Consider the following 27,966-nt stretch of genomic DNA (forward strand, 5'->3'; position numbering starts at 1 on the left):
AAACAAACTGAGTAGAACTGAATATTTGTGGTTTGGTTATGTTCTGTATATATCCAAAATCAAATTTTTTGGTTCAATTCGTTTTGACTACCAATCAAGGAACCAAAAGATATAAATACATACAAACATGCATTACTTGATTTCAAGCCATATTCTACGAATATTTAAAAAAAAAAAATGGACCTTACTTGTAAAATAGTCCCATGGTTGCACTTTTTCAATGGAAGTGAGACTGTAGAAGAAGATTTAGAATCTATGTAATTTTTCATGTTGACCATAGCCTCTCCAAGAATATTTGATCTTGCTGATCCCTGTGATTGGAGATTTAGTGTAAATTAAGCTCAGCAGACATCATATTCAATTCCTTATCTTCGCAATACATCAATGTCAAAAATGTAAAAAGCCAAATTACAACGTAGCAGCTTCTAAATAAAGGATAGTCATGAAAACAACATATGTCTGGCAAGAGGAATTATGTTTGTGAAACCCAAATGGATTCTAATAAAGACAAAAACCAGTACCATGGCCACAACAAGCTTGAAATTGCTATCTTCAAACTCCTTAGAAACTTCATCTTGTGAAACCCAAATGAATTCTGATAGAGACTCAATCCACTAGCAACTTCCATTACGAACTGATGCTTTGCTTAACCTGACGACCGTCTTCCCAATTTGCTCTGAGATGACAGATACAAATAATTTGTCCCAACCTTTAGGTACCTATTTTCTTACAAGTAACAAAAAGAAAATCTCTACGGTGAAATCAAGTAAAACCTATATACATCTCCATACAAATCAGGAAAAGGATGGAGGGGACAGAATTGAATATTACAGTAAACAACAATCAGCATTGACTAACTAGTAACTCCCTGACCAAGTCCACTTATGAGTTATCACCATAATAATAACGCAATTTCAAGGCTAAGTTCCAATCCAAGGCAGCAATAAAGACAAATAAATTGCATTGACTAAATCAATAACTTCCATTCCTCTTCATCCTAATTCTCAATTCATTAATTCAATCAAAATATCTAAATTTAATAACAAAAGCAACCCCTAAATTCACAACCCATAAACCATTGAATCCTCATTTAATCCCATTCCTTTTTCCTCCAACTTTTTCCCATTTTATTCCATTTTACTTCATAAAACTAGAGGGCATCTCCATATATCACACGAAGCATATTGGTAATCCCAAAAAATTAGGGGAAGTCAAATAAACTTAGACCCTTTACTAAATATAGTATTAGTAGTAGAACAAAGAACGAAAACGTATATTCATGATTCACACTCTAGAACGGAATAAAGAAAGTTAAAATTAAGTATCTAGGTTGCCTTGAAGTTGGAGAACTTGAAATCAAATTTCTCCCCTGATTTCACTTGTCCTTTCCTATGCAACCAGAACATTTTCCCTTGGCACTCTTTCTATCTATTTATATATCCAAAATGTTCCTGTGTAACCTGAACATCTTCAGTTCACACAACTCTAAAATAACAACAACACATTAATAATCAGAGTCCAAACCTGAAAGGCAACGAATCGTAATACTTACGAATGTTGGTGACGAGCTTCTCTAGCAACTGACTTCCAGGATAGAGCTGAGTAAGATTTTGTACAACACTCCCCCAAACAGCCTTTTTAGATCCCTCAGTTCTCATAGGTGACAGATCGCGAATAGAATCCAGATTTAAATATCGAGAGGACGAGAAGACGCCGGAGATAGATAGTCGACGATAGAGACCTAGGGGTTTCGTGTTGGAAGGAGTCGACGATGGAGATAGAGAGTCGACGACGGAGACCTTGGGGGTTTCGTGTGGGTTATGGGTGAGTAAAACACTAAGAATGAAAGGGGGAAAAATGGGAAGGAGAGTGAAGAGGGAAATGAAAAAAATTGGGGGGGAGGGGGGGAATCGGTTTTGTTTTAAAAAAAAAAACGAAACCGACATTAAAGGTATACCTACAATGTTGGTTTAAAACCGACATTAAAGATCCATTTTTTTAAAAAAAATAAAATCGATATTATACATCCGGTTTAACTTTTTCAAACCAAAATTAAAGGCTAAAATTCTTGTAGTATCTTACTTATGCAAATCAAAGGATATCCCGAAGAAACAACAGTTCATAGTTAGCTCAGGATTAAGATCGAGTTACCTTAGGCCATCGATTTGAAATATAACAGTAAACAGTTGTTATAAAGAAAAGTGACTATTTCGTGGTCCCGTCTTATGCAAATATCTTTTTCATAGGATGCCCCCGATTTCGGGAGCACATTGTTTGTATAAATATACAGAGTGGGCGCATCCATAGTGTCCCCAGGATAAGGTACCCAATCTCATCCATATACTTATAGACCTTTTTGGCTATATACTAAAACTTGATCCTCTTTTATATCTCTACATAAAGTTAAAGTATTCATACTATAGCCATGTGTTTTTTTATTAGATTTTATAATAGAATGCAATTTCAATAACACTTTTATTGAATGAAGTCTCAATACTACTTTTATTGCAAAATAGAATATGTTTAAAAATTACGAACTGCGAGTTTTAGGACATTCCCAACAAAATTTTGTTCTCATTACTTAATCTTAAAATTTTTGTAATGAGCTATAAAAATCTAGAGTCATAATATTTAGATTTTTGTTTTTGATGGGGTGGGAGGGAACATCTTGTAGCTCATATTCATACACAAAATGGTTTTAGCAGAATCATTCATAAAACGTTCGTAGTTAATTGCTGGACCATTGTTTATGAGAGCTAAGCTTCCTACATCTGTATGGGGATATGTTATTTTGCATGCAACATCATTTGTACGTATTAGGCCATTAGCTTATCATAAGTACTCACCATTACAATTAGCTTATGACAATGAGCCAAATATTTCCCATTTGAGAATTTTTTTTTATGTGCAGTATATGTTCCAATTGCTCCACCACAATGCACTAAGATGGTCCTCAAAGAAGATTAGGAATATATATTGGATATGATTTTCCATCAATTATTAAATATCTTGAACCCCTAACGGATGATGTATTTACTACACGGTTTGCTGATGTCATTTTAATGAGACAAATTTTCCAACATTAGAGAGAGGAATTAAAAATTTGAAAAAATAAATTATATGGAATACATCATTATTGTCTCGTTTAGATCACCGTACAGATTAATGTGAATTTGAAGTTTAGAAGATAATTCATTTTCAAAATATAGCAAATCAGTTACCAGATGCATTTATTGATGCAAAGAAAGTAACTAAGTCACATATACCTCCTGCAAATGTTCTATCGAAAATTGATATCCCAACAAAACAAGTTGTCACTAATGAGTCTGGAACACGTTAGAAGCGTGGTAGACCAGTAGGTTCTAAAGATAAAAATCCTCGAAAAAAAATAATAAATAATCAAGAAGACTTGGTTGAGGATATAAATACCCATGAATAAATCCTTGACATGATTAGTGAGGAATGTGAAATACCTAAAGATAATAATGAGATTTCAATAAACTATGTCATAACAGGAAAAAGATGAAATTCAACTAATGTAGTTATTGACAACATTTTTTTCGTATAATGTTGTTGATAGGTCTTGAAAAGAACTATATTTTACATGTTAACTCCCTCTAGTTTATACTATTAATTTGCTTAATTTGTCAATTTTATAGGTAAAATAGTCTCAGGAGTATTTGAGAGTCATCACAACAAATTAGATTAAATTGGGGCAAAAAGGACCAAAAATATAGTCAAATAAGTCAAAACCGAGCAATGAATCAAAGGAAGAGAAGAAAATAAGGAAAAAAAAAAATATGAAAATGTGCAATTTTTTTGCCAACCAACGTCTTTTGTGCGACATTAAAAGCAGATTTCTGCTGTCTGTCATTAAAAAGTCAAGGCAGAATGCTAATATATAGGGCAACGTTGCGACACTACAAATTTTGACGGAAAGATAAAAAAATGCGTACACCTACACAAGGGAGCGTTGCAACGCTGCGACATTTGTGTAAAAGTAGTTTTTCAGCCATTTTTTACGAGAGAGAGACCTATTTTTACGATTTTGAGAGCTTTTCTCTGTATTTTTTAGAGATATTTATGTAATTTTCTTCAATCTTTGTACAAATTCTTGCAAGACTCAATGGACTTCTTGAAGATTTTGCCACTTTATGATTAGGTAAGTTATTTTATCTTGGGGATTATGTTAGGTTAGCCAATTCTTGAGAGTTTCCTTTAAACTTCCTCTCATAATTTGTTGTTCTTGAATGTTCTTGCTGTTAATTTCAATAACATCTTATAGAAATGGGTTGACGCCTCAATTTGTACATTTTTGTATGCAAAATTACATGGCTCTATAGCATAATTGTAATTAGGTTGCAAGAACTAGTAATTTTGATGGAAAGTTTGGACTTCTTTCCTATTTTCTTGAAAATATTTACTAGTTTAGAACATTCATATTAATCATGCTTGATTTTAGTCTTTTTAATTTCAAGAATGTCGTAGTTAAGAAATCCCAAGAAATGCATGCAATTTAGGAATTAAATGTGGAATGTCTTTAGGAAGCATTTATGAAAAAAATTAGGGTTAATTGGCTAATTAGGGCATTAGGGCTTAGCCTTAATGAATTATGGAACAATTAAATTTCTCGAAATCAATTAAGTCTATGATAGAATGTACATAAAATCCCCAGGATCCTTTTTCCATTGAATTTCTTACATAATTTCTTTTATATTCTCTCTCATTAATCTCATTACCGAAATTTCATATCAATTCTTGTTTTACTTTTACTTTATCTCTTGAAACCAATAAACTCCCTCCCACCGCTCCCATTTTGGATTTCAAAACTCAATTTTGCCAATTAATAAAGATTCTATGTGAATCGACCACGTGCTTCCACTATTACTACGTGTTAGTATTAGTAGTTTTGCATGTTTTACAAATTCTATTTGTTTTGGGTTAAGTTGAACTAATGACATCATTTTTAGCTTGAACAGTTGCTATTGATATTATATCTGAAAGTGAGGATATTGAACCAAAATCTGTTGAACAACATCAACATAGAAAAGATTGGCTTTAGTGGAAAAAAACAATCGAGGCAGAATTAAACTCACTTTCAAAATGTCAAGTTTTTGGACCAGTAGTCAGAACATCAGAAGGAGTCAAACCTGTGGGATACAAATAGGTATTTGTGAGGAAAAGAAATGTAAATAATGTGATCACAAGATATAAAGTAAGAGTAGTTGCAAAAGGTTTTTTACAAAGACCTGGTATTGATTATGAGGAGACGTATTCTTCGGTGGTGGATGCAATTACATTAAGATATTTAATTAGTCAGATAGTATATGAAAATCTGGACATACATCTTATGGATGTAGTCACAGCATATTTATATGGATCTCTTGATAATGATATTTGTATGAGAATCCCAAAAGGATTTAAGGTATCTGAAACATATAAATCAAATTCCCGAGAATTGTATTCAATAAAGATACAGGGATCGCTATATGGATTGAAACAATCAAGACGAATGTAGTACAATCGCCTAAGTGGATATTTGTTGAAAGTAGGATACCAAAACAATCTAATATATTCATATGTTTTTATAAAGAAATCACAGTCAGAATTTGCTATTATAACTGTATATGTTGATGACCTAAATATAATTGGGACTTCTGAAGAGCTTTCAAAGGCAATAGAATATATTAAAAAAGAATTTGAGATGAAAAATTTCGGAAGAACAAAATTTTTCCTTGGCTCGCAAATTGAGCATTTAGCATATGGGATATTTGTTCATCAGTCAACTTAAGTTTTAAAAAGTTTCTATATGGACAAAGCATTTCCATTGAACATTCCAACGGAAGTTCATTCACTAGATGTGAAGAAAGATATATTTCGACCTTGAGATCTTAAGTGATGTTTCCATGAAGGGGTGTAAATATATTGTATTCTTTTTAAGAGTATTAGATTATATGGAATATGTAATCTTTTTCTTTCACTAGGATTTTTTTCCCAATGGATTTTTTTCCTAGTAAGGTTTTAACAAGGCATACTTCATATATATATATATAATGGGTATCTAGGGGGGTATTATAAATATCATAAATTATGTGTAAAATAGATACTCATTCTTTTGTCAAAAAGTCAAGATGTCACTCCCTCTACATTCCATATATATAGTCATAGTTAGGAATTTAAAACAAGCAAAGGAAACGAAACAACTGAAGAAAAAACGAAGAGGATAGAGAGAGGAAGAAGATGAAACGTTTCAGATGTTTTTCCCTTAGGAATTTTCTATATTTTTTCCTTGTATTTAGTGTTGGTATACATAGGCATTAAATAGCCTTATACATTTTTAATAATAAAGAATAACAAATATATTTGTACAATTTTGATTGGTTGGGATAAATATTCCCTCTAACAACTTTTTCTTCTAGAAAATGATGACATGGCCTGAGTGTGTTAACTGGGTGGCTGACTGTTTGTCCATGTATGTTGCTGACTTGTTCTTCTCTAACATCCCCTCTCAAACGAGAGGGTACGTCAAGTACACCGAGTTTGGAACGAAGAGACTGGAAGTGAGAATGTGTGAGAGGTTTTGTGAGGCAATCAGCAAGCTAACTTGCCAAAGGGACATAACGCACTTCCAAGGCTCCACGAAGGACATGATCTCGTATAAAATGAGCATCGATCTCAATATGTTTTGTTCTGGTATGAAACACGGGGTTGGTGGCTATGGCAGCAGCACTTAAATTGTCACACTAGATGATTGGTTTGACAGAGGACAACATCCCAAGTTTCGACAGCAGTTGATTAAGCCATATGACTTCAGATGCAATGTGTGCTAAGGCCCGATATTCAGATTCAGTACTAGATCGGGCTATGGCTGTTTGCTTCTTAGACAACCAAGAAACTAAGTTATTTCCAATGAATACACAGTAAGCTACAACGAATTTTCGATCATCAATGTTGGAGGCTCAATCTGTATCCGAGTAGGCAGAGACTGATAGGTCAGAGCTTGGTTAAAACAATAGACCAAAATGTTTGGTTGCACTGATGTATCGAAGGATGCATTTTACAACTTACCAGTGAGCATCATATGGTTTTTTAAGAAACTAACTTAAGTGATTGGTTATATAGGAGATGTCCGGTCGGGTTATGGTGAGATACTGCAAAGCTCCAATAGTGCTTCTATAAATAAAGGGATCCTCAAGAGGAGTACCATCGGTAATAGACATCTGCCAAGAACATTGGAGGATAGGGTGGGCTTCAAGTTTGTAAGTTGTAAACGATGTAGAAGATCATCAACATATTTTGTTTGATTTATAATGAGGCCAGAATCAAGATAGTGAACTTGAAGGCCAAGGAAATATATGAGTTGTCCCAGGTCTTTAAGAGCAAAAGTGTTTTCCAACGACCGGATGAGTTGATTGATTGTTGAGGGGTCATTACCAGTTACAATAACATCATCAACATAAACCAGAAGAAAAATAACAGATGACTGCTTGTTGTAGATGAATAGAGAAGAGTCAGACCGTGAGTTTATGAATCCCCATCGAAGGAGCTCCCTTGTGAGAGCAGCATTCTAGGCTCGAGGTGCCTGTTTTAGGTCATAAAGGGCTTTGTCAAGCTTGTAGACATGATGTGGGTAGGATGGATTTACATAACCGGAGGGTTGTGTCATATACACATTTTCTTCTAGAGTTCCATTCAGAAATGCATTGTCAAAGTCTAGTTGTCGTAGACTCCATCCATGAGAGGCAACAATGCTAAAAATCACTCGAATTGTTAAAGGCTTGACAACCAGACTGAATGTCTCAAAGAAGTCTATGCCCGGGTTCTGGTGAAATCCTTTTGCTACAAGTCGTGCTTTGTAGCGTTGAACTGAACCATCAGAGTTACGCTTGATTCTGAAAACCCATTTGTGCCCCACTATGTTCATATCTAGTGTAGGAGGTACAAGCCGCCAGGTCTGGTTTTTCATTAAGGCAGCATACTCAGCATCCATGGCCTGCTTCCATGGAGGAGAAGCTAAGGCATCTTGAGTTCGGGGTGATGACAGGTAGAAATGCACATCATCTTAGGCCTTTTATTTAGAATTATGAGGCTTGTTAAGTGAAATATGCGGCGAATATGTTAGGAATTCATGAGAAAATGAGTTTGCATCATTCGACATTAAGAATCTAGGCTAACCCACTATTATGCGTTATTATGCGTTCAACTGTCTATCTTTGTAGCTAACGCAAAAAGCAGACACATACATAGAAGTCGGGCTATCGCAAAGATGACCACATGCAAAGAATTTCTCCATCGCAAAGGTGAACGCATACGTTCGACGATGGATGTTGGGGCCATCAACCGCATGCGTCCATTGCATAAAGGTTGTGGTCGTCAAGTGAATACGGTCATCGCTGAGAAGTTGCGGCCATCGAGCGAATACAATCATCGCAAAGAGATTGCGGCTATATGATGATAACCATAATAGAGGGATGAATGCAAAGTTAGTGGAATGGAAGCATGAACGCATACCTCGGGAGAATCAAAAGATGTTGTTGACATTTCACCTACCACGCCGTTAGCAGCAAAGATTCAAAAAATGACCATCGCGCCACGAATGTCAGAATCAAAGCAGGTCCATTAATGCTGTCAGCGATCAAGCTCTATAAATAGAAGCAGTTGAGTAGAATTTCAATTTATCCAAGTTTCTAACTTCGGGTGGATCCTTGTGATCCAGACGAAAGCGTGAGAGAAAGCTTGAGAGTTCTTCACCTTCTTCATCCATTTGAGTGACGACCGGAGCCTTCGCTGGAGTTAGAGCTCGAGAAAGTCTGCTCCACCGGCCATCCATGGCACCACGGCAGCCTTGACACATATCTGTTGGAAGCAAGACATTGCTTCCAGCTAGCCTTTCCATTTCTCTTCTTTCCTTATATTGTATTGTATTACATTTTAGCTTAAGGAATTAATACATTTTGTGATCAATGCATTTCTATATTTCCTTGGATTCTATCTCCATCTTCATTTACTTAGCATCTTTAACTTTCATTACATCACTTAGTGAGACTATTAGAGTATCGTATACTTAATCATGCGGCATAGAAATATGAAGCATGTAGCAAACCACCGGGAGGTGTGCGTTGCGTGAGTGTTGTGAGAAAACCTTATTTTCTTAGTGTGAAGCTGTAGCAACACTTGTCTATAAGCGGACAGAATGCTTGTCTATGAGTAAAGTCAGCAACAACCAACTACCCGGGAGGGTAAGTGGTTGGTCGCATTAAACAATGTAAGCAAGTGTTCACTAGAGATAGGAATAATCTTATGTTAGCCAGGTTTATACGATTACCTTGTCTTATGAGCGCATCATTCATCATTTAGGCATACTTAGGAGAGTAGTCTAAAAACCAAATCTAAGACTCGAGAGAGCGGATTGGAATGCATAAGCAAGAATGGGGAACTTAGAGATAAGCTCCGTTTGGTATTACACAGCGTATGCACCCTACGGATAGGATATTGCATGCGTCCAGAAGTAGGATACGATGGTATGTGGCTATCACGCTTATATGTGAGAGACGTGAACGGGTTATGGAGGCTTAGAAATAGGCTTCTCGGCACTATCGCATATAAATAGCATGCGTCCTAGAATTAGGCACAAGTGTGTGTAGCATGATCGCATAGCTTGCGTTGGCTGTGGTTGTCCTTGCAGTCAAGCTTAAGGTTGCGATGAAGACATCCTCGCGTTTTATCTATTTTTCCATGCATTTTACTATGCGTCAACAGTTGTCGTGTCTCTACCTCTCAATCATATTCTCCGCGCTTAATCTGTTAGTTAGAAGTAGGAGTAGTTTGTAGCTTAAAACCCCCATCATTCTTTTATTCATCCACTGCAAACACATCACCGCTTACATTTAGCTACAAGTCCCTGAGTTTGACCTCGGATCACCCGAGAAACTTGCGTTCGTGTTATACTTGGCGCGAGTGCAAGAAAACTTGTGACAGGAACGCATGGTAATTGCATATGAGATCAACACATATTTCCATTCCAACGCATGACCACCGACGCATGAGAACTAATGCATAACCTAAGACATGCATCACATATTGCATCCCCATAATTTTCATCATCAAGAACAACCAATGCTTACATATTGTGTCCCTGGCAATGGCGCCAAAAACTTAATGACAACCCATTCTTGCTTATGCGTTCCAATCCGCTCTCTCAAGTCTTAGATTTGGTTTTTAGACTACTCTCCCAAGACTTGCTCTGATTCTGACATTCGCAGCACGATGATCATTTTCTAAATCTCTGCTGCTAACGGCATGGTAGGTGAAATGTTAACATCATCTTTTGATTCTCCTGAGGTATGTGTTCATGCTTCCATTCCACCAACCATGCGTTCATCCCTCTATTATGGTTATCATCATGTAGCCACAATCTTCTTGTGATGACCGCATTCATTCGATGGCCGCAACTGCTCAGCGATGACCGCATTCGCTTGACAACCGCAACCTCTATGCGATGGACGTATGCAGTTGATGGCCGCAACATCCATGCGTCGAACGTATGTGTTCGCCTTTGCGATGGAGAAATTTTCTGCATGCGGTCGTCTTTGTGATAGCCCAGCTTCTACGTATGCGTCCGCTTCCTACTTTAACTACAAAGATAGACAATTGAACGCATAATAACGCATAATAGTGGATTAGCCGAGATTCTTAATGTCGAACAATGCAAACTCATTTTCTCATGAATTCCTAACATATTCGCCGCATATTTCACTTTAAAATCCTCATAATTCTAAATAAAAGGCTTAAGATAACATGCATTTTTGTCCATCATCAGTGGGTTCGGTTGCCGACCAGTCAACAGAGGATGAGGTAGTGAGGATTTTTGGTTTGAAGATACCAGCTTTCCTTCAGGTTATCGTAGGATGAGTGGGTAAAGGAATAGGTTTGGCTGATAAAGGATTGGTAAGGTCAGGTTGAAGGTGTTGGGTGGAGAAGGCAGGAGGTACATGATCGGGTGGTGATGATATTGGTAGACGATCAGGTAGACAGTCAGGTATAGGTGAACGACCATTTAGAAAAGGATTTGGTAGACGATCGGGTGAAGAAAGGACAGGTAGACGATCGTTGGATGTAGGTAAACGATCGTGTAGGTAATCGGGTGTAGGTAAACGATCGTTTAATGATGAGAGAGGTGAACGATTGGGTTGGGTTGATATTGGTAGATGATCGTGTAGAGATGGTGTTGGTAAACAATCGTGTAGACGATCAGATAAGGGTAGGAGATCGGTGGTAGTTAAGCGATCGTCAAGAGGTGAACAATCATTTAGAGATGGATCATGTAGGCGATCGGGTAGACGATCTGGTATGGGTAAGTGATTGGTTGAGCGATCATGTAGTGAGGGATTTGGTATACGATCGTATAGGCGATGGGTATTTGGTAAACGATCGTGTGGTAAGGAATTTGGTATACGATCGGGTAGGCAATTTAGAGAAGGTGAGCGGGTAGTAGGTAAGCAATGAGCATTTGGTGTGCGATCGTGTGGTAACTGATTAGATACACGATCGGGTAGGCGATTGGTGATAGGTAAACGATCAGTTGGATTTTGTGGGCGATGACCAATAGGTGAGCGATCGTGTAGATGTGAGGTAAACGATCGTTGGGTTGAAGGTAGACGATCAAGTATGAGATCGTTCTGTGGTTAGGGATCATTGGTTGGAAGGATGGGCAGGGTGAGTGTGGGTGAGGGATTGAGCTGATTTTTGGTATTAGACTGGGATAAATAGGTGAAGGGAAATTCATCCTCATTGAAGGTGACATGTCGAGAAATGATGATCCAGCCATCTTTGGTCAAATATTTGAAGCCTTTGTGTTGTTAACTGGGGCCTAGATACACACATTTTTCTGAGTGAAAGTTGAATTTGTTGTGCTGAAAGGGTCAAAGGTATGAAAAACAAGCACAGGCGAAGACCTTGAGCTCTGAAAATTTTAAGTTCTTGTTAAATAAAATAGAGACAGGGGATTTACCTTGCAATAACTCTGTTGGGAGTCCATTTATAAGATGGTGGCAGTGAGGAAGGCATCCCACCAAAAGCTCAAGGGTAGGCTGACCTATGCTAGCAGTATGAGGCCGGTTTCTATAACATGTCTGTATTTTCTTTCTGCTCGACCATTTTGAGCAGAAGTGTAAGGGCATGATAGCCAGACTAAGATTCCTCTTAAGTTGCATAACTGATGAATTTTGGCATACTCACCTCCATTATCAGACTGCAGAGCTTTAATTATTTTGTTAAATTGATTCTTAACATAAATAAGAAAGTGTCGAAAGGCTTCCAAAGCACCACTTTTTTGTCTCAAGGGATAAATCCAAGTGTATCTACTGTAATCATCAACAAACAATATGTAATATCTAAAACCATCTGATGAAATAAAAGGGGCAGGTCCCCATAGGTCAGAGTGAATCAGTTCAAAAGGTTTGGTAGCATGGCTTTCAGACTTAGAAAATGGTAGACAGTGAGCTTTACCCAAAGGACATGATTCATAAAACAAATTATCTTCATTACTTTGAACTTTCAGATTACAAGCACTAATGATAGAATTCAAAATTTTCATTGAAGGATGACTTAGACGTTTATGCCAGATGGTTTTAGATACAGCTACATTAACTCTTCCTGTTTTTCCAGACAAAACTAATGCAGAAATGTTCTTATTTATGTTCAAAAGCCTTCTGTCCTCATTGTTCTGATTCTTCCACTCCTCTTTCCTTTCCACAGCTACTTGGTCCAGGTGATACAACCCATCCTTAAGGTTTCCTTTCAGTATTGTTTGACCCGTACGCTTGCCCTTAACAAAGCAATGCACATCATGAAATTCAAAATAGATGTTATTATCTTGGGCTAACTTAGATACACTAACCAAGTTCTTTGTAATTTCACGAACACACAATATGTTCTCAAGTATGACAGTGTTCTTTCCATCAGATAACAAGGTATTACCAACACAATATATTTGCAGTTTATTTCCATTTTCTACTATGACTTTCTCATTACCTGAGTATTCCCCTGGATTGTTCAAGTTTGCATAATCAGCAATGACATGGTTTATAGCTCCACTATCCACATACCAATTTGGATCAACAACTGTTTTTGGACCAGCAAAAGGATTGGAGTTTTGGGCAGCTATGAATGCAGTAGGGTTGGGTAGGGTAATGTTACCAGGATTTGAGCTCTGTCCTCCCTTGTTCTGTCCAAAATTCCCAACAAATTCTTTGTTAAAACGATTAAAGCACACAAGGGCTGAATGTCCATATTTACTGCAAACTTGACATGTAGGTTTGTTGCCACGTCCACGACCTCATCCTCGACCAGTGTTGGAGTTGCCATTGCTTCCTCCATATTGTTGATTAAATGAGGTCGAAAGTTGGTCTGATGATAGCTGTTCATCTGTTTGGATTCATTGGAGTTTCGACTTTGAGCCATATTTACAGCAGGCACAATGTTACCAAGGTTTCTTTGAGCATTTTGGTGTTCCAATCGTTTCTTATAGATGAGGAGCTTGGACTGCATATCCAGCCAAGAGATATCCGATTTGCCTTGTATGACAGCGATGACCGGATTGTACACTTCCTCTAGACCGAGAAGAACCTGAGATATCAAGCATCATCTAGGTACAGGACTTCCAGCCTATCCTAAGTTATCGGCATTAGTTTTTATAATGTGTAAATAGTCTTCCATTTTAGAGTTACCTTTCTTGGTAGTTTGAAAAACATGGCGAAGAAAATTTTCTTCTGCTCTTGATTGCACACCGAAGAGGTCTTGGGTAGCTTCCCACAGATCCTTAGCGTTGTTGAAGCCTAACAACTGCAAGGATACTTCAGGGGTCATCGAGTTATAGAGCCAGTAGGAGATCCGTTGTGACCCATTGTTTGAACAAAGGATTGACTGTTCTGGAGCGAGCGGAGCTCAACGAGGCTTCATCGGTGCTTTCAGCAACGTCCCCACCTTGAAGGAGACTGAAATCTTCAGTCATTGCTCGGAGGACAGGGTTTTTCACCTGTGAGATGGCCTTCTAGTTTGTAGCTTCTTAGGATGGGTAATGCAAGGGTTTTCCATTGTAGGTAGTTGTTTCGGTCGAGTTTCACTATGGTGATCTGGTTCAGCAATTGATTCAATGGTGGGTTGGTGAAAATGGTAGTGGTTGAGGAAGACGAAGCGTTTGAAGAGGCGTTGGCCATTAATAGGTTCTGATACCAACTTAGAAATTTAAAACAAGCAAAGGAGACGAAATGGTTGAAGAAAAAACGAAGAGGGTAGAGAGAGGAAGAAGATGAAACGTTTCAAACGTTTTTCCCTTGGGAATTTTCTGTATTTTTTCCTTGTATTCAGTGTTGGTATACAGAGGCATTAAATAGCCTTATACATTTTTAATAATAAAGAATAACGAATATATTGTACAATTTTGATTGGTTGGGATAAATATTCTCTTTAACAACTTTTTCTTCTAGAATGATGATGACATGGCCTGAGTGTGCTGATTGGGTGGTTGACTGTTTGTCCATGTGTATTGTTGGCTTGTTATTCTCTAACAGTCATATGTCTTGTAAATACTCAATTCTTGGTGTTCATGTAATCCACCTTCTACTTGCCAAATTGCCTATAAATAGTGGCATTTTGTGGATTTTGAAAGACACAAGCATTCGGCAAAGTCCATGAAAATTGGAGAAAGTAGAGAATTTAGATAAATTTATTATTTTATATTTCATTAATTTATTTTAATATTTATTTATTTATTTTATTATTATATTATATTATATTTATTTTATACTATATTTTATTGGTATTCACATTACCGTTATGCTCTTCAAATTAACACCCTATAAAACATTTTTATTCTCATGCATTCTTCCTATATCAGCCACCCATTAGACTTTACCCATGAAATTACAATTACCTAAAAGAGTACGTTATTATATATGTGTACTCCGCTAAATAATTTGACAAAATAAAATAATGATATGAGAATTAATTTATTATCAAATGTACACAAAATTTTGTCAAAAAGAAAAAAAAAACAAAACGTCGACAGCAGGGTTCGAACCTGCGCGGGCGAAGCCCAACAGATTTCAAGTCTGTCTCCTTAACCACTCGGACATATCGACGATGACGTAGTGGTATCAAGATTAATCATAATTATTGTTAACATTTATACTTAATTTTGAATTTCTTTTCTCCGTAAATTTACATATTTATTGTTTAATAATCATTCTAATTGTGTTTATTATATTTTCTCTGTGTGAAGTTGTATTTAATTATCCAAAAGTAGGTTATTTTTCAGTGATAATTTTTCTTATTTTAAGGTTTGTATGATTTTTTAGTTAATCTGGTCATCTTTCATTTGTTTTTTTTAATGCGATATTAAAATTATCTTTCTTAACTAATAGTAAAAACAACATTGGCTTAGATTACAGGTTGTTAAATACAGATTAAAATATTATTTAGTCTCCCTCCTATATATTTTCAAATATTTAAATTTAATCTATATAGTTTCAATAAATCTCAGAATAATTACATATTTATTACTATTTTAAAAAATAAATAAACAGAAATGAAAATTTTCATCCAAGAAATACGTTTAAATATAATTTCAACATTATAAAAGAAAAACCTTATAAATACTTTTTTCTAAGAGAACAAAGTTAACAAGAAATTAACAACAAAAACACTTTTAAATATATTGGACTATATAAATTTAGATATGTGATGGTACATAAGAACTAAAATGACATTCTAACAATGAAACTTGTATATAATCTATCAAAAAGAACATAGTTAGATGAAAGATCGAATGCTTTTACAAACTATTCTCTTCTTAAAAAATCATTTAGAGTCCATTTGGTAATATTTTTTTGTTTTTGTTTTCTATTTTTATTTCTATTTTTTTAAAAACCTTATTTGTTTGATAATCGTTTCTGTTCTAGTTTTTAAAATTTGAAAAACGTTTCTAAAAATTAGTTCAAATTTGAAAAAAATATAAAAAATAATTTGTCTTTGTTACGTTTTCATTTCACTCTAAAAATTCATTTTAAAATTTGACATAATCAGTGTTAAAACTCATGGTTGAAATAGAAACTGGTTCAAATTTGAGATTAAAAAAAAAAAAAAAGTGTGCTTTATCCCTATAAAATTACACCACAGAATTTTATTATTATTATTATTATTATTATTATTTTTGGAACAAACACTGAAAAAAATAAATACGAGAGTATTAATTTTCACATGAATTTTGGGCCTATTTTGTGTGTATGGAGACACGTTTAATAACTGCTGGGCAGACTTTGACTAAATGCACTAATTTAATAATTAATACCACGCACTACTTGCATTTCCACACTATCACTTTAAACTCTGTTGAATTGAAACGTGTGCCCTTTCCTTACTATCAATTTATTTATTGTCTCATTCAAACGTCATAATTATGAATTTTATATAATTTCCCTCAAGTATTAAAGAAAAATCAACCTGTCATCTTATATCCATTTTTACCTTTTTCCTAACTCACCAACTTAGCTCAACACTCTATAGAGCTGTTTGGGATGTTTGTTGAGATAAAATGTCTAGAATTCATATGTTTGTAGAATTCATATGTCTGTAGAATTCATATGTCTGTGGAATTTATATATCTTTGTTTAGGAGGCAGAATTGAGTTTATATATTTGGGTATCTGATGCAGTTTTTTGAACTCTAAATAATATGTTTTTATGATTATTTTCTTTAAATCTTTTTATTCAATAACTATACCTATCTTTGTTTGAATAAAATATGGATCGCAATTTTTTTCTTTCTTTCTTTCTTTCTTGGGCAATGAACATCAATTAACTCATTAAATTTCTTGTAGAAATAATATAGTTAAATAAAATGAGAAACTAAAGCGAAATCAAAACTTTTGATTTTAGCTATTTTTTTTCCATAAATTTCATTATCTTCTTATTTTTCTTCTTCTTCCTATTGTTGATCTATATTTTTACTATGCCATGAATTTTTTAATTAAATTTCCCCCATCAATGTAACAGCCAATTGAATGTCACCACATTTCTTCAAAAGCTTTACTTTCATTTCCTCTAAATTTAGAGGATCATCAGAGAACAAATATTTATTTTTCACTAATTCTTGCTGAAAAATGTTTCATGAAAAAAACTTTCAATTTATGGTTTTTTTTTATTTTATGTGTTACATATTTTTCAACTACATACATATTTTTCGTCTAAATATTCTTAACACTCATTTGATATGTGTCATTACGTATAAATATTGCACTTAATGTAGACAAAATAATATTTTTTTTTATATAATCAATAACCCTACAACATACTTTAACAGTCATCAGTCTTATACTAGTCTAAAGTGGTTGTCGAAGTTGATTATCGAAGATGATTTTTGTTGAAGTTTGTAGTTGGAGGTAGTTGTCGGCCTAAAATTGGTCGCATGAAGGTGTATTGGAGTTGGTTGTCGAAATTTGTCATCGGAGGTGATTTTCGAATTCCAGAGTTGGTCGGACGAAAGTGGTCGTCAAAGTTAATCCTCGAAGATGATTTTCCCTAGAGATTGTAGTTGGAGGTGACTATTGGAGCCTAAAGTTAGTCGCATGAAGGTGGTATACTGGTATTAGAGTTGGTTGTCAGAATTTGTCATCGAAGGTGGTTGTTGAAGCTCAAGTTGGTTGTCGGATTTACTTACTCAAAGATGATCATCGAAGGTAATTTTCATCGGAATTTGTAGTCGGAGGTGGTTGTCGGAGTTGGTCATCAGGGTTTGTTGTCGAAACCAATTGGTCGTTGGAATTGATAGTGCAAAGGTGGTTGTCGGAGTTGGGTCACCGGAGGTGGTTGTTGGAAGCCAAAATTAGTTGTCGGAGTTGGTCGCGCGAAGGTTGTTGGAACTCGGAGTTTATCGCTGGAGCTGTCATTGGAGATGGTTATTGGAGTCTAGATTTTTGTCCCTGAAATTGTCATTGAAGATGGTTGTTGAAGCCCAAAATTGGTTGTCAGAGTTGTCATCGGAGGTAGTTGTCAGAGCTTGGAGTTAGTTTTCAGAGTCTGACAGTGGGTAATGAGTAGAGCCATTGAAAACATGGGGAGAAGGGAGAGTTGACGTGAGTTGGTAAAATATACGTACCAACTCAATTCCATCAACATTTTAAGTTGGCCAAACAATGAGTTAGTATATTATACCAACTCAACTCAACTCATGTTGGTGAGCCAAACACTCTCTATAGAACTTTGCACATTTATTGATTAATATTATCTTTCCATCTTTTTCTACTTTTTATATTTATGGAGTAATTTTATCTCTCTCACTTCATCTATATTTTAGGTTTATCAAAAAACTTCATCTTACAACTCTACACTCTAAATTCATACTTTACTAACTCCAACATATTAACTCCTAACATATTAACTTCATTTAGTGGGCCAAATGACCTCTAAAATTAGGTAGTTGCAATAACTTTTAATTTTTTTAAAAAAATGTTATAATTTTTTACCCATTGATTAGCCGTCGTTCGACAACTAACTTATATGCATATAAAAGTATTCTTATATGGTCAAAGTGAGCTTAGTTTAACTATTATTAGCGTGACCTTCTTCTCTAGTGGTTGAAGATTCGATCCTCCATCATCGCAATTGTTGTAATAGAAAAAGTATTAAAAATTATTACAATTGCATACAATAATTCTCTCTAATATCAATTATTAGAGCACTCTCTTAAAATTTTGAAACCAAAACCAAAATCCTTTTTTTTATAGTGCCTTGGAGCTTATCATTTCCTTTAACTTTTTTAGATGTGAGACAACTACTCTTTTAATATTTTGTCAAAACTCAACATATGCCCTATCACAGTCTGAAATTCGAGCAACTTCCTATCTGTTGAAGAGAGCATGTTGGCATGAGGGAAATAGAATCAACTTGATATGATTCCAACCCACATTCAAAAGCCCTAGATCAAACTCTCCATATAAATAAATACATCATTCTAACTAAAGAAAAATAACTCTATTCTCACCCTCAAACTTTTTGTTTGCTGCACTTATATCACTTTCTAACTTAGAGCATCATAGTTGTTTGTGACAAATACCACATTAATGGGTAGATCTTCCTCTTTCGCATGTGATATTCTTCTCTTCTCAAACAAGTATATCATTGTTATCACGTGAAGATTAGGTACACACTCTGAATTTTGACATCAATACATTTGATTAATAAACTATAAAGCATGTTTATGGTATTAAATTATGGGATTTCAAGGAAAATGACACAAAACAAAAAATAAAAAGCTTTGATTAACCTCTTAGTGATAACTCATTTGATAAAATTTAATCAAACATATAGTTTTCATTAAAATTTCAAATTCCCTACTCAACTCACTTAGTTGTAAAGGGAAAAATCCTAATTGCCCTAGTTATCATATATGCACCTATTAATGGTGACTCAACTAACCAAATCTAATTAATTTATAATTTTCTAAATTTCATTATTTCAGTGGTCATCCAATCTCAGTAGTAACTAAAATGAGCTTAGTCAACTAGTATGTTGTTTGTACTATTAACTTCAAAGTCAAAGGTTTGACTCCTTCATTTTACATATTGTTTAAAAAAAAAAATACAATCTCACTACTTGTATATTTCTAAAAGAAAACATAACTTGTCTAATCATCCACGACCTATTAGTGATGAATCGACCAACAAGATATAATCAATTTACAATTTTCATAAAAATTTCAAATCTAACCACTACATTTATCCAAAAAGGAACAAAGTTGCTTTAATTACACTAGACGATTTATTAGTGATGACTCGACTGACAAGATCTAATCAATTTTATAGTTTCCATAAAAAGTTTAAATTTCACTACTCCACTTGTCTAGTTGTAAAAGGCGAAAAACGGTCCTAATTACACTCAACATGGTAATGATGATTCAACTAACAAGATCTAATCAATCTATAGTTTTCATAAAAGGTTTAAATTCGATTATCGATCAATTCAGCCAGCCTCATTACTAGCACATTTGTCAGAGACTCAAAATAGAACCAAAGTTGTCCGATACAAAGTTCGTTAGTAATGACCAAAAAAAAAAAATTAAAATCAACCCAGTCATACGATACTCGTAGAAATCTAGCAAATTTTTAAACTTCATCCACAAAATTAAAATCTTTATAACTTGTTACACTTGAACCATTTCCAAAAGAGAATTAAACTATGTATTTTCCATTTTAATATGAATCAAAATAAAGTTTATTATACTCAATATGTCATCTAATTTTAAAATTGGAAGCTTAAAATTGGCAACAAAATCATCCCCTTTTTGGATGCATATAATGGAACCAAAATTAGATTGGATTTATCCAAAACGCCCTGCCTTCTTTGGCTCCATAATGGAATATGTAACGGCAGCAACCGGCAAAGCTGGTCCATCCAATTTATTCACATTCATTTTGATTTTACATTTCATGGATTTGCCTTCTAAATAAATATATATAAAAAACATATATATTTCCTAAAATAAAACTTATTTCTTTTCACATATCTTTATCTACGTCACTACATCTCTCTCTTCACGACGAAACAATCACGATTTTTTTTCAAAAAAGGAAAAAAGATACCATTTTAATTTCTATATTTTACATTTGGTTCAAACTTAGTTCATATATTTTTAATTAACCTTCAGATTGATCCTAGTTTAATGTTTATTTTTCTTAGAAAAAATAATCTCTACAAGCATCCCTTTTATAAAATTATAAAAATATATCGACATAGTATCTTTTGTTGCACGAAAATTATTATCGTTATTTAATCAATTTTTTAAAAAAAAACATTTAAAGAACTAAGTTTATTTTAATCTAACTTTAAATGAGTGACAATTAAATAGGGAGATCCCATCCATTAGATTACCCGTGTTGAAATTTTTCCTTGAAAATTATTTATAATGAAATATTTTAAAAATAAAACTAACTTAATCTAATATTTCAATTATTTTCATGAAGTTGAATATGTGGTAAAACGAATGCTAGCATGTAAGATAGTATTAAACCTCAACAACAAAACACTCGAGCCCAATTAAAAATATCATATTCTAACCACACATAAACTAGTGATAAATCTTTCAAAATTTCAAATATTAATTTTGTCCATTATTTAAGAAGTTGAATTTGATTAAATTAAAATTTTAAGTTTAATTTTTTTTCAAGAAATGTATAAAAGTGTGTTTTGATTGATTTTTTAAGAATTTATAAGTGGAAAAAAAGTGTTTATAAACCTTTCGAAAGTCAATCCAAACGGATCTTAAATTTAGTTAATTCAATACCACTATGATAAGAAAAAAAAATATTTTTCTCCCTTGAAAGCTATCATTTATGTTTTTTCTTGAAGGAAAAAGAAAAAAAAAACATGTTGCTGCTAGAATTATTATTTTATTATCATATGGTATGGTCTCTGCTTTGGAGACAATATAACATTCTGCACCCCATTTGCTCTTGAGTTGGGAACAGTAGTGTAAACCTTTTTTTTCTTCAAGTCCTTCAACTTTATAGAATTTACCAACCTTGGACCCTACACTATTCTCAACTCTCATTTTTTCTCTACTAACAAAATTTGGAAAGAGATATTTTAATTAATAAAATTTGACAGTTTGACTATAAATTAATTTTTACAAAATAAATATACTATAAAAAGTTTTTATAATAATAAATTTTAATTTTGTAGATTATAACATCATCCAACATTCTTTATTTTCCAATGTATACCAATTATATTATTATGATACAAGCATAAATACCAATTTTAAGATGAAAGAAATGAATTAAATTTATCTTACCTATTCAGGTAAATAGACTTTGTATATTTCATATAAAATTAAAATTGTGTCTATGTTCCAAAATTAAATTTGTTTATTTAGTTTTTTTTTCTTATCGATTGATTTATCTATATATATTTTAGTATGCAAAGCGAACATAATTCACTGATATGTTATATGTGTTAACGAATCGACTAAGAGGTCATTCAAATCCCTCTACCCCTTACTGTATTAAAATAAATAAAATATTTTGTTGTGCAAAGAGTAAAACCTATCATTTTTATAAACCATATTCAAGATTTTTAAGAGTTGTTTGAATGTACTTTCTGATAGTCATTACTAAATATTTTATGCATAGCCTTACAAATTTAAAAATTTTCTTTGTTAATTTGAATATAATTCATTTTGTTCCATCGCAAGTTCGATAATTATATCATTAATTACTTTCAATATGAAAATTAGTAGTAGTACTCACCCTTATAAAATTGGGATATTATATTAGCTAAAACGAACATAATTTAACGTCATATAATATGTGTTAGCGACTAAGAATACGTAGTTCGTAAATGATTGCTATATTATAATTCTTTTTTATGAATATATTAATTTAAGGTATAAATTTCAGACTTTCTTTCTCATTATCAATTGTCTTTATTAGTAATCATAAAATGAAATTAATTAATGACCTCATCATCCAAGTGGCAAATAAAAGGTAGTACTTTGCAATCAATTACAAATTTAATGTTCTTTTTGGTATGCCAGTATCAGTTACTTGGGCACATTTGAAATTTTGAAGAGTTGGCATGGAACATTATTTAGAATAACAATACTATCGGGTACAATTTATAAATTCCAAATTTATTGAATTATGTTTACACATATACATACACCAATTACCAAATTAAATCTCCTTTACCTATATTTTATTATGTATTAATGGATGGTTTAATAAGTAAAAGCTTTTTATATCATAGAGTCTAAATTAAAATTAAGGAAAAATCATGTTGATCAAATTAATAGTTTAACTAAATTGTTGGGTAATCTAAAAGAAAATTTTCATCTCTATATTATTAATTTCTTTTTAAAAAAATTGCTACACAAACAAACCTTCTAATCAATAACTTATCAACTACCTTCTCTAAAGTTTAGGAACAAAATCTCCATGACAAAATAAACATAATCTAGAGTAATGAACATGTATTCTTTATATTGATATTAAGGTTCAAATCCTCATATTCTCACTTGTTGTTTTAAAAAAATTACATATCAACCTGAATTTAGCTTAAATAATTTAAACGCGTATGATTGATAAAGAATGAATTGAAGATATATTTACCTAATTTTTTTTAGTACAGAATCAAACCTCATTCCTAATTTAACACATTGATATATTAATTTATTATGCATACGCTATATTTTTTAAAAATATTATTATCATTATAAATAATAAACATAAATAATATGGAAAAAAATTTATACTATAGTAATATTTATATATATATAAATCTTTGAAGAGAGTGCAATTTAATTAGGTCATTTTTACGAGTATTACAATTTGAGTAATACTTGAATACGGTCTCTCATCTTCATGCTATTCCTTTCAATTTTTTCTTTAAAATAAGTGGGATAAGAAATTCAAACTACAAATTTCTAATTAATCTGTGCTTGATTTGAGTTATGCATCTTCCTTAATTGTAAAAGAAAATATTATAAAAGCATATTTTCTTATTAAAGAAAAAAGGTTAATATAAAAACTTGTGATCGATGATTTGGATATATTATACAAAGATAGTACACGGGAGATAGTGATAGGACATTTTTCTAATATAATTTTGAGAGAAAAAGAAAAAAAAAATCCTCCCATGCACTAATCCAAAAGAAAGTGGATTAAAAACCTGATTTTGATCTCTCTCTCTGTTCTGTCATTCCTTCTCTCTCTCCTCTGCTGCTTTTTGAAGGTTCGAGAGGAGAAGTCGCTTTAATAGGCCCTTTCACCATCTGTACCTCTTCCTAAAACCACCATGGCCGAAACTCTCGCACCCCATTTCCTCAAACTTCCCTCTCCTCAACATAGAGAACAACCCATTACTCAATCAAATCTCTTTCTATTCACATTTCTCCATTTTTAGCCTTTCTTTTCTCTTAACCCACCATGGAAACCCATTCCCAAATAATCATCTCTCTCCCCATTTCAAACCCCTATTATTGCTTTCTTACTCCAAACACAAAATACCCTTCTCTAATGCCACCATATTGGAAGGGTATCCGCTAGCTGTACCTTCCTTTTTTGTTTTTTGTTTTTTTGTTTTTTGTTTTGTTTTTTGGAATTCCCCTCTCTGTTTCTCTCTGTTTTTCTCTCTGTTTTTGAGTTTTCGCCATGGAGAAGGATACTGTTCGCAAAGCTTCTATCCCATGGTATGTGTTTTTCATTTTCAGCTGTTCCTTATGCTCTGTTGAAGATTTAGGGGGTTTGGTTTTTTGGATTTTGTATGTGTTATTCGGTGGTAGAACTTAGAAGGTGGATTTTGGCTTCTGGGTGATTGTTGTTTGGTCATTTCTAGTGGAAAATTACACACCCTTTTGGATTCATGTGCTCTGGAAATGGAGATTCTGTGAATATCTTGTTTCTTTTTGTCCTTTTTGTTGTTGGGCTCTTTTGGGTTGCTAGAGATTTTTAGCCTCTTTGGAAAGATGGGGATTTCCCAAATTTTCCCATGCTTGTGTTTCTTCAACTTTTTCCTTTTTGGAAAAGTGGGACAAGAGAGTTGGCTTTTTTTGAAGTGGGGAATGTTGTAATCTGGTTTTGTTTTTGATATGTTTGATCACTTGAGATTTGAGAATGATTGTGTTGAGGTATATTAACTTTATATTTTTATCTGTGAAAAGTAAAGAATGATTATTGAATTGAAAACTAATTATAAGCAGAAAACATTCAAAATTGTTACAGGGATGGCCTCCAAATTTTAAAATACAAAAGCAATACTAAACTGAGTCATTACATTTGTTGTGGTCACAATCATAATCATTCTTTTTTGGGATGTTTGGAGGGGAATTCTTGAAAGTTCTGGGTTTGAGCATTCAATAAAATCCTTGATGACTCTTAGATTTGATGTCAAGGTAGTTAAAGTCGATTAAGTAAAAGAATTGCTTTTTTTAGAGTTTTCAATGGGATTTTGAAAACTTATTGCAACATTTACACTATCTGTTGGGATTTTGACTATTCTGAATTCTTTGTGGTTTCATAGGGAGAATGATAGGGGTATGGGTGAAGTATCCAAGCCTCCACTTTACATGGCTACTAACGGGAAACATAAAATGAGGAGCAATATGTTTTCGTCTGCTTCAGCTCGAGGTGAATATCTGTTTGTTTTTAGGTTTTGTGTGCTTATATAGTGCATCATTTAGGCTGATGAATTGTGGCATTTGTGTGCTGTGTTTTGTAGACTTGAGATGTTTTGACCTGGAAAGTGAGCAACGTGATGCATCATCCCCAAGAGGAGTTTTGGAAGCAAGCTTGCAGAGTTCGGAATTCAATGCGGATTCTTCAAATGATGGTACCCCAGAATCAGAGAATCAACCTTTACAATCAAGGGCTCTTTTTCACTGGAAAAAGTTCTTCAAATTATGGAAGAAAAGATCGTTCAGGCGCCTAGCCTCGTTTCCTCCTCTTGGGGTGCTGAAGATTTCAAGAAGAGGGAACAGAAGCGGCAGAGATAATCTGGGGCTAAGTGACTTGTACAAGTTCAAGTCCTCATTGGGAAACTTTACTTTCTCCGAACTCCAAACTGCGACCAACAAATTTAGCCAAGGTTGGTTGCTATTCATGTTTCATTTACTTTTCAGTCTAACTTTGGTGTCGACATTGTTTATTGTTCTTCATGTGTTTATTGTTCATGTATTTTCTTGTTCTTTTTTTTTCCAATAGAAAATTTGATCGGAAAAGGTGGTTATGCTGAGGTTTACAAGGGCCGTTTACAAGATGGGCAGCTGATAGCAGTGAAGAGGCTGACTAAAGGAGCACCAGATGAGAGAACTGCTTGTTTCTTATCCGAGCTTGGCATCATTGCTCATATTGATCATCCTAACACTGCCAAACTGATCGGTTGCGGCATTGATGGAGGCATGCACCTTGTTTTCAAATTATCCCCAAATGGAAGTTTAGGATCTTTTCTTCATGGTGATTCCTTTAACCTTGTTGAACTTACTGCTCTTTGTTTTCAGAGTTCTTATTCACCCCTTTATTCACCATTCTTCAGGTCCAAATGCGAACAAACTCGATTGGAGTAAAAGATACAGGATTGCTCTTGGTACAGCTGATGGTCTGCTGTATCTCCACGATAATTGTCAGAGGCGTATTATTCATCGAGATATCAAGGCCGATAACATTCTGCTTACAGAAGATTTTGAACCTCAGGTAGCTTTCATGTTCTAAATATCAAGTTAATAACAGAAGCTTTATTTGCTCACACATAGAAACTCCTTTTTGATTCTTGCCCTCTTTGTTTTAATACTACTACTAGTGGAGGAGTTATGCCAACACTTCTACAAAATTATAGGGGAAAAAAGATATAGCTTCGTTGAACGTACTCTTTGATATACGAGTAAATGTCAATGAAAACTTCATTTCATGCTTCTATTAAAGTTGAAAAGAACAGAGAAGACCGTTAAAGTTTACTTTATGCCTCTAGTCTTCTATCTTATTTCATGATTGAGATCATTCTGAACTCAAATCAATGCAGATTTGTGATTTTGGCCTTGCAAAGTGGCTACCCAAACAGTGGACTCACTACAGCGTATCAAAATTTGAAGGCACGTTCGGGTCAGTAGTATGCCTACATTTTCCTCCTCGACATTACCGTTTTCTGTTGTTACATTTTGCATCTCTTCAATGCTAGATACTTTGCTCCTGAATATTTCATGCATGGGATAGTTGATGAGAAAACCGATGTTTATTCTTTTGGAGTTCTACTGTTGGAGCTCATAACTGGTCGTCGAGCTTTGGACGAGTTGTGTCAAAGCCTTGTACTATGGGTAATAATAACATTAGAACAAACTAATTTCACTAGTACCCAGTAGTTCATTATATTCCTTTAAGCACGGTTAATTTTTCTTTATTTTAGGCAAAGCCTCTCTTAGATAGCAACAATCACGAGGAGGTCATCGATCCCGCTCTCAGTAACAGTTACGATCTCGAAGAGGTTGAGCGCATGATTTTGACTGCATCTTTGTGCATTGAGCAGTCTCCTATTCTCCGACCACGAATGAGTCAGGCAAGTAGGAAACTACAGCACGCGGTATGTACTCGTTTTTGTTTCACCAAACACGTAATAGAACACTCTGGTTTATTGCAGGTCACTGTCCTGCTAAGAGGTGACAAATACATAGCGGAGTGTGAAAAGAGTACAAGGATGCCACTGCAACGAACGTACTCGGAAGAGCTCTTAGACGCACAAGAATACAACAAGACGAGATACCTAAGCGATCTGAAAAAGCACAGGCAGGTTGCTTTTGGATCTTGAAAGTGATGTTGAAAATATTCACTTGAAGGAAAGAAGCTATTGCAGTTTATAAGGGGCCGTTTGGAGAAGGTCATTGAAATGGAAAAAGGAAGTATTGTGGATATAAAGTTCAGAATCAAAAAGCAAAGTGTTGATAGTTAAGTTAAAAGAGTTTAACTTTGAAATCCAGTGGATCAACAGCCAAACAGCCCCTTTACCCTTGTAATTTGTACTGCATGTTTCAACACAAATATGAAGCTGTTTGAATGAAAGGTGAAGTTTCGACTGTTTTATATCTGAAACTTTTTTGTTTCTTAAAATTTTGGGCAATGGCAAGGCAACTAATTTTGGGTTGAGAATTTGAACTCTGAATTTCTACAATGTAAATTTAAAATATGAACCTAATGGCTTGTAAACTAGCAAATAATAAGCAAGGGACTAATTTATTCTTATAAGATAAACCTAAATTAGACAAAACATAATTCAAGTAACTTAGTCTAATTTTAGGTTGTCCCATTGAGCAACTATTATCGAATAATCATTTGTCTTTAAAAATTAAGTTTATGAACTTTCTAAAAACTAAGTTTATGAACTTTTTATGCTTGAGGTTAATTGCTTTGTCATCTTTTTTCTTTTTTCTTTT

General features: G+C 34.0%; 1 protein-coding gene and 1 non-coding gene across 2 annotated transcripts; one reads left to right on the forward strand and one right to left on the reverse strand.

Moving 5' to 3' along the window:
• Window positions 1-15,058: 15,058 nt before the first annotated feature.
• Window positions 15,059-15,140, reverse strand: TRNAS-UGA (transfer RNA serine (anticodon UGA)). Its single transcript has one exon. It is a non-coding gene; the product is annotated as a tRNA-Ser (tRNA).
• An 8,547-nt stretch (window positions 15,141-23,687) lies between these two features.
• On the forward strand, window positions 23,688-27,625 carry RBK2 (ROP binding protein kinases 2). The gene is made up of 9 exons (XM_039033700.2): window positions 23,688-24,240; window positions 25,071-25,177; window positions 25,269-25,634; window positions 25,751-26,002; window positions 26,082-26,239; window positions 26,565-26,644; window positions 26,721-26,856; window positions 26,946-27,095; window positions 27,177-27,625. Exons 1-9 carry the CDS (start codon window positions 24,203-24,205, stop codon window positions 27,342-27,344), a joined length of 1,455 nt encoding a protein of 484 aa, XP_038889628.1. The 5' UTR covers window positions 23,688-24,202; the 3' UTR covers window positions 27,345-27,625.
• The last annotated feature ends 341 nt before the right edge of the window (window positions 27,626-27,966 follow it).

The sequence above is a fragment of the Benincasa hispida genome, chromosome 6 (genome assembly GCF_027475165.1).
Source record: "Benincasa hispida cultivar pf3 chromosome 6, pf3_genome.v1.1, whole genome shotgun sequence".
NCBI classification, from domain to species: Eukaryota; Viridiplantae; Streptophyta; class Magnoliopsida; order Cucurbitales; family Cucurbitaceae; genus Benincasa; species Benincasa hispida.

Bases quoted from the DNA above. Each gene is read 5' to 3' on its own strand.
- RBK2 (XM_039033700.2), top strand. From the start codon at position 24,203: ATGGAGAAGGATACTGTTCGCAAAGCTTCTATCCCATG. The intron at 26,003-26,081 runs GTGATTCCTTTA...ACCATTCTTCAG, and splicing joins TTTAGGATCTTTTCTTCATG to GTCCAAATGCGAACAAACTC. The intron at 26,240-26,564 runs GTAGCTTTCATG...AAATCAATGCAG, and splicing joins CAGAAGATTTTGAACCTCAG to ATTTGTGATTTTGGCCTTGC.